General features: G+C 33.5%; 1 protein-coding gene across 1 annotated transcript in view; it reads left to right on the top strand.

The window, feature by feature from the left end:
* LOC106869751 (liprin-alpha-1) overlaps window positions 1-7320 on the top strand; it is a 323919-nt gene that overhangs the window by 105906 nt on the left and 210693 nt on the right. Inside the window, exon 2 of the mRNA XM_052969123.1 lies at window positions 5834-5935. Within this exon, the coding sequence (XP_052825083.1) occupies window positions 5834-5935 (102 nt within the window). The remainder of the gene's footprint in view (window positions 1-5833; window positions 5936-7320) is intronic.

The raw sequence follows: 7320 nt of genomic DNA, 5'->3' as shown, positions 1-7320 counted from the left end.
AAAAAAAACCCAGACCTTATTGTCAATTAGATTCCTTTTCAGGAAAGCCTAATGCTTCCAACATTGTATTATTCTTGTGTTTGTGGGGAGGGGGACCTTGATATGATTGTGATATTTTTTTATATACAGGTTATTACATTCTTTTTTCTTTTTTTGCTTTTTGCCATTTACCATCTCTTCATATCATGTTATATTGATAAATTATGTAACCTGAAAAGTTGATAGTTGCTTTTCTTGTTGTTATTTATTTATTTATTTATTTTTCCCGGGCAGTTAGTTGTAGCATCGAAATCAATTGCATACATTATAGAGTAGTTACTTTAAACACTACATGCAATAATTAGCTGTTTACACAGTACTAAATTATGTAGAGCCACAATTAGTGTTGTTACATCCTTATCCCTACTCTTTCCAAATCACATGGATACGTGATGCTGGCTCGTATTCCTGGTTCCCATAGCATTTAAGCTAATGTGAGACCGATCCATTGTAGACAGCTTTTTTCTAGAAGTTCTTGGGTATTGCAATCCCACAGTGTCGCTGCAACTTAACATTTGAGCTATTTACATCCAAGTGGACTCAGCTGTTGATCATGGCCACGAAATGCAGCATTACTGACAAGCTGCTGTAATTTATCTAATTGACATCCGTGTCGACTTGTGTGTGTTGTATGTGTTGTATGTGTGTGTAATGTGTGTGTGTGTGTGTGCATATGTAAAACATTGCTTTAATAATAGTCATTAATCCATGCATGCCTGGAAAGAAATGGATGTGTGAATCAATGCACATGCACACACCCATTTATTTTTTGCTGGTTTCTGTAATTTTTTGGGGGCTTTTTTTGAAGCCTGGTACTTACTCTATTGGATCTCTTTTGCTGAACTGCTAAGTTACAGGGATGTAAACACACCAACACCAGCTGTCAAACAGTGGTATGAGACAAACACAGACACAAAGACATGTACACACACACACACACAAACATGCACGTATGTAACAGGTTTCTTTCAGTTTCTGTCTACCAAATCCATCCACAAGGCTTTGTTTGGCTGGGGGCTATAGCGGAAGACACTTGCCCATGGTACTAAGCGATAAGACTGAACCTGGAACCACGTGGTTGAGCTAACAAAAGTAAAGATAAAATAAAACGTGGAGAGGCATTTATAGATATGTTATACAAATAAGCATATAAATACATAATTATGCAGAAAGGAAGTAGGTAATATTTCCTATTCCTTAAACCTCTGGACATCTATATATTTGAGAAGGACTACCATAGACTATCTTTCTGCTTAATTATACATGTCTAACTTATTTATAAATGCTTTGATGCTGCTTGTCCACCCCCGCCCCCACACGGTAATAATATACTACAAAAATATTGAATCTTATCTATACTATATATATAAATTAATAATAAAACACAAACTTGTTAAGTTGCAGATAAGATGCGAGTGCTCAATGTGGTTTATGAATTCAACTGTAAACCTCACAACTGCAACTGATAATGTTGGTCATACAAGTAATGACTGCCTCCTGTCAGTTCACCGTAGACTTACAAAGAGCAATTGTAATGTATTTACTACACAGCAGAGGAAAACATTAGTAGATAACAACTTGATGCTCTACAGAATCCCTCCACAAAACTAGATGTTTTGTGATGGAAGTAATGTTCATAACACAGCCAACAAAATGCTATGGTAGGTGGAGATCATAGGCAAGATGCACTGTTTCACAAACCAAAATAAACAACACTTGACTATGGACTCAAATCTAACAAAATATAAATGCTAATCATTTTGTTTGCACAAATTACCTTAGACCTGCCTAGAGGCAGCAACAGTCACCAATTTCACTTCATCCTGAAGATGAGACTATGACAGTCTTAGAAACATTGATGATTAATTTAGGAAAATAGTTTCCTAAATTTCAACAAAATAGTTGGAACTCATTTAAATGGATATGAAAGAAATGTTGATAGAAAAGATAACTAGAATATGGGTTATGTTTATAATACATGTTTAAAAGAGGTGTTTCACTCACTCCCACTCTTCCTCTATCCACCTCCTCTTTCTCACTCTCTCTTACACACACACACACACACACACACACACACACACACACACACACACACACACACACACACACACACACACACTGAACGCAACATATCCAGATCTGATCTGAGGAATTATAACACAATGTGCTCAATAAATAGTTAACACTATGTTATGATATTGAAAGCTGTGACATGTCTGCATTGTGAAACTGGAACAGTTAAACAATTTCGGAAAATCATTTCAAGCAATACCTGTGAAATATGTGTTGTCTAATTAATGATTTTTTTTTTTTTTATGAAAATAAAATTTGTTCCTTTTACTTACAAAACTAAAAGGAAATATTCATATATATATATCATCATCATCGTCGTCGTTTAACGTCCGCTTTCCATGCTAGCATGGGTTGGGCGATTTGATTGAGGACTGGTGAAACCGGATGGCAACACCAGGCTCCAATCTAATTTGGCAGAGTTTCTACAGCTGGATGCCCTTCCTAACGCCAACCATATATATATATGTTCAGTTTACTAGGAAAGATCCAGAGGAACAGTTACAGGGTAGCCAAATGTCACATAAGTGCCTAAGAAATTAGTATTCACACTTGCATGGTGATAATTCCAAGGAGAAGTGAGATGTGTTTTGGAGAACATAAGGATAATGGAAAATAGAGACAAATACATGAGATGTTTAACATCTATAGATATGGTTCAAATATATAGAAAACAAAAGATTGAGACAGGTGAGGGAATAACAAACAGATGCTTAGAAGCTATTCATATTACCAGAATTTCCAACTCAAATCAAAAAGAACACACCACTCCAAATCCTAGTTACAGTACCAGTATGAATGGAGTTAGGGCTGGTTAGTTTGTATTGTTGTCATATAATGTATATGATAATGGTGTTAAACCAAGTAGGAATATTTTCAATGCATTTAATATGCAGGTTTCAGATAATTGTGCAAAAGATAAAAAGGGAATTTCGTTTCTTAGGCAAAATTTCGATATGCCTTAACCAAGGAAGAATTTGTGTAAGAGATGAAATCCACTTTTTATCTTTTGTGCAACAATCTCAAATGTACATCATCATCATCATTGTTTAACGTCCGCTTTCCATGCTAGCATGGGTTGGACGATTTGACTGAGGACTGGTGAACCAGATGGCTACACCAGGCTCCAATCTGATTTGTCAGAGTTTCTACAGCTGGATGCCCTTCCTAACGCCAACCACTCCGAGAGTGTAGTGGGTGCTTTTACGTGCCACCGGTACGAAGGCCAGTCAGGCGGTACTGGCAATGGCCACGCTCAAAATGGTGTATTTTATGTGCCACCTGCGCGGGAGCCAGTCCAGTGGCACTACTTTGTTTGACTTCAGTAATTTGTCTCTCTCTCTCTTTCTCTCTTTCTCTTTCTCTCTCTCTTTCTCTCTCTCTCTCTCTTACTCTCTATCTCTCTCTCTCTCTCTCTCTCTCTCTCTCTCTCTCTCTATATATATATATATATATATATATATACATACACACACACACACACACACACACACACACACACACACAGAGTGTAGTTTAAAATGATTAGCTATTGATTGAGTGGAATAGGTATTGGAAGTAGATTTTGTTATCATGGCTTTCTTTTAGCTGTAGACAATGGTTCTTGGTATGAGTAGTTTGTTATATATTTTTAAGCCTGAGTGAACTAAAAGAATTGATTTTGCTTGTCATATGTTACATAACCAATCAGCAGAATAAAACAAGTAAAGGCATCTAAGATATCTGATATTAAAACATATACTGAAAGGGGTTAATGAAGCCATATGATTTAGAGTTGTGTCTTTAAACATCCAATGTAAAGATTGTGAAACTTATGTTCATACATGTATGTCTTCCTTCCAACTTTGATATTTTATCAACAGAATTACACCTAAATATATATTTATTTTCCTTTAAAAGCTAGATATTGATAAATTGAACGGATCATGAGCGAATTGTAAATATTGGGTTTGTTTTATTTGTTTGTTTTTATAAATGTATTTCAAAGCTAGTTAAAATACTAAGTTGTAAGACTTCATTTGTCGGTGCTTAGTGTAAAAGGTTTTATGTGATTCTAATGAAGTATACAATATTGTGGTATTGATAGCCATGTACAACACTAGATTAGTTAGCATCAGTGAGTGAACATAAGCTTCGAAATGTCATTTCAACAGCAGAGGATCTTCAAATGCATATATTAAAATTTTCTGTGCCTAAATTGCATATTCTTTTCTTTAGCACCAAAGTAATATTATTTTGTGGTTCTAATTTTACGCATAGCTAAATGGTTAAGCTTGTTTGCACATGTGCAGTGTATTCTATTGGGTTCAGTCAAACAAGCAAGTCTTGATAATGAAGTAGCTAAGTTCCTGTCTTAGAACATCTGCTCTGAGAACACGTGTGCATTTGTAGATTTTGCACAAATTATTCTAGCATGTAAAAGCTTAAGAGTGAATGATAATTACTAAATTAGGTAAGATGGCTTAAGTTTCTTGTCCTAGAATATAGTGCTGGCACTTCCTGTGAAATGCAAACTCTAAATTGAAAGTGAGGACTCTTATCCACTTCATTAATGCTTTCATTGTTTTCTTCTAGTGTACCTTGGTTGTCATTAGCTACAAGTTCATTTTATATTAGTCATTTTATATCATAGCTTGATCATTACAAATCTGCCTTCTGTCTCCTAGCATCCTATCTTGTGCATTCATTGGTTTCACTGTCCAAATATCTGTTGGCTCTGATATTGTTTAAACCTAGGTCAGCCTGATCCAGTACACCTATAGCCATGATCCTTTTATTTTCCTTTCATGCATAGTGTATCTAGGATTACTTTATCTAATGTCTTTCCATTTTAAAGATGTTATTATGTGATTTATGTAAGATTTGGTTATTTCTCACAGATCAAGCAACTTATAAGAGATACCTGCATTTGTAAAGTGAATATCTACTTCAGCATAATAGATTCAAATGTGAAATGCTTCAGTTTTTGTGTATAGGTCAATGAAGAGTAAAATAGCACTATAAAAAGATTTCTTCCCTTGATAGGTGTTAATTTACCCTTCATCACATAATGGTATTTGTCTCATACCAGTAGGCAAGGAGTTTCTTTTTCCAGGTTTTAAATTCATAAAATAATTTTTATGAATTTTAAAATTCTGTTACCATCCTAATATTTCTAGAAACAACTGTTAAGTTCAACATTTTATAAATGAATCTATGCTCATTCCAAATTTTCTTACATGAAGTAAACTGATTTTCTGTGTTTTAAAAGATGCTACTTAATGGTATGTGTATGGTAAGGGTACATCTGTGCGAGCTGGATATAGATATATATATATATATATATGAGAGAGAGAGAGTGTGTATGCATGCATGCACATTTTTACTGCCAGTATATTTATATTGTTATAAATATATTAATTGTATTAATTGAAAAATCATATTAGATGTAATTAACCTAATGGAACTTTTATTAGTTGTTTTGATATAATTTTTCGTTTTTGTTTTTGCTTCATTAAAACAGATAGGAGAAAATTATAGAAATAATTTAGTATTGTTTATCAACATTCTCCTCTTATATTGTCAATGTTTGTTTCTTTTGTGGCATTGATGGCAATGTTTCTACAAAACAGTTTTCCTCTTTGCTTATACATAGTTTTTGTGAATGTTTTAATCATAATCATTTCAATTATTTTAAAAATATGGAAATTGAAATTCACTGATGGAATCTTTCTTGCATTTTCAGGAATTTGCTACTATTACTAAAGAATTGAGTGCTGCTCGAGAACAGCTATTAGAAAGGGAGGAAGAAATATCAGAATTGAAAGCAGAACGAAATAACACTAGAGTAAGTTTAATAACAAACTTATGTTTTCATAATTTGTACTCTGCAACTTGTCAATTTGTTGTTGTTTTTTTAATTTCAGCTTGTCTTTCAAAAATATTGCAGGATAGCATGTCTATGATGTAAATCTTTAATAATCAGATTTATTATAACAAAATGAAATATATTGATCTATATTAATTAACCATAAAAAAAAAGAAATGAACAAGAAGTAAACAAACTTAACTTTGTGACATTTATTGATTTTTCATTTTTCATTCTGTGAATTAAAACATCATTGGCAACTAGTTTTCAAGGAGCCAATCATAAACTTAAAATATTTCTGTTAATGAGAGTGAGAAGGGAATCTCTATGCAACTTGGACAGAGCAAACACCATAATTAATTTTTTCCTTGAAGGCATTAATTTTTTTTTTTTTTTTTTACTGATTAACTTTTTTTTTTTTTACACACAATCATGTATAATAGCCCCTCTCCTCACTGACCATCTTTGTTGATTTTATGCCTGCTTCTTCCATACTATGATGGATTAAGTGAAGCTTCTTGAAGCAGTATGTTGCATCAATTCCTATTTGTTTTCAAGTTGGTTTTCAAGTAATATTTGGTGAAAAAATATAACAAATTCAAAATTTGATCATCTCAGGCTAGTGAGATTCTTCAGCTTGATGTTTATTATAAATAGTTTTGATTTCAAGTGCTTAGCTTCTGTCTTAAATCTCCTTATTTTGTGATATCTAATTGAATTGTACCCCCCCCCCCCTTCTAGCAAGTCACTTAAAGCACCAAACTACATTCTACTAAACATTAAGGTGAGAACGGTTACGAATTATCCTGTCTCTCCAAAACCAGCTGAACGTGGGCATTTAATTTTTGTCTCATCACAGAGCCCCATCACGATTCCTTTTATTTTAAAAATAGCCTTAACTAACCCCTCATCCTTGGGTTTCGTCTTGACACTCACAAAACTGTTTAAAGAGATGCTCATATTTAGCATTAGCTTTGATAATGCTGATATATTTTTTACTGGCTTCACTGTTTCATTTAAAACAGGTGAAACATTTCTTGGCAACTAAATTTTCAAAATGCATCAGTAACATTACTGAGTTGTTATGTTCCCATCAATTTTAACACCCATTTTTCTTGCCCCTTTGAGCATGGGTGCCATCTGTAGTATAGGGCAATGATTTTTTTTTTTTTATGTGTTATTGTCAGCCAATTTTTAAGTTTATTGTAGTACAACAACTTCAGTAGTGATACTGTCTAAAGATTTGCAAAATACTTTAATCAAAACTCTTCCTCATTAATACATCTCATGTTTGAACAATAGGGCCTCCTTGTTGGTGTTGTGAATTTCATTGATTTTGATTTTAAATAAGCTGTTCTTAGATA

The sequence above is a fragment of the Octopus bimaculoides genome, chromosome 7 (genome assembly GCF_001194135.2).
Source record: "Octopus bimaculoides isolate UCB-OBI-ISO-001 chromosome 7, ASM119413v2, whole genome shotgun sequence".
NCBI lineage: Eukaryota > Metazoa > Mollusca > Cephalopoda > Octopoda > Octopodidae > Octopus > Octopus bimaculoides.
The sequence above is the reverse complement of the archived record's forward strand: the minus strand, read 5'-3'. Positions and strand labels throughout refer to the sequence as shown.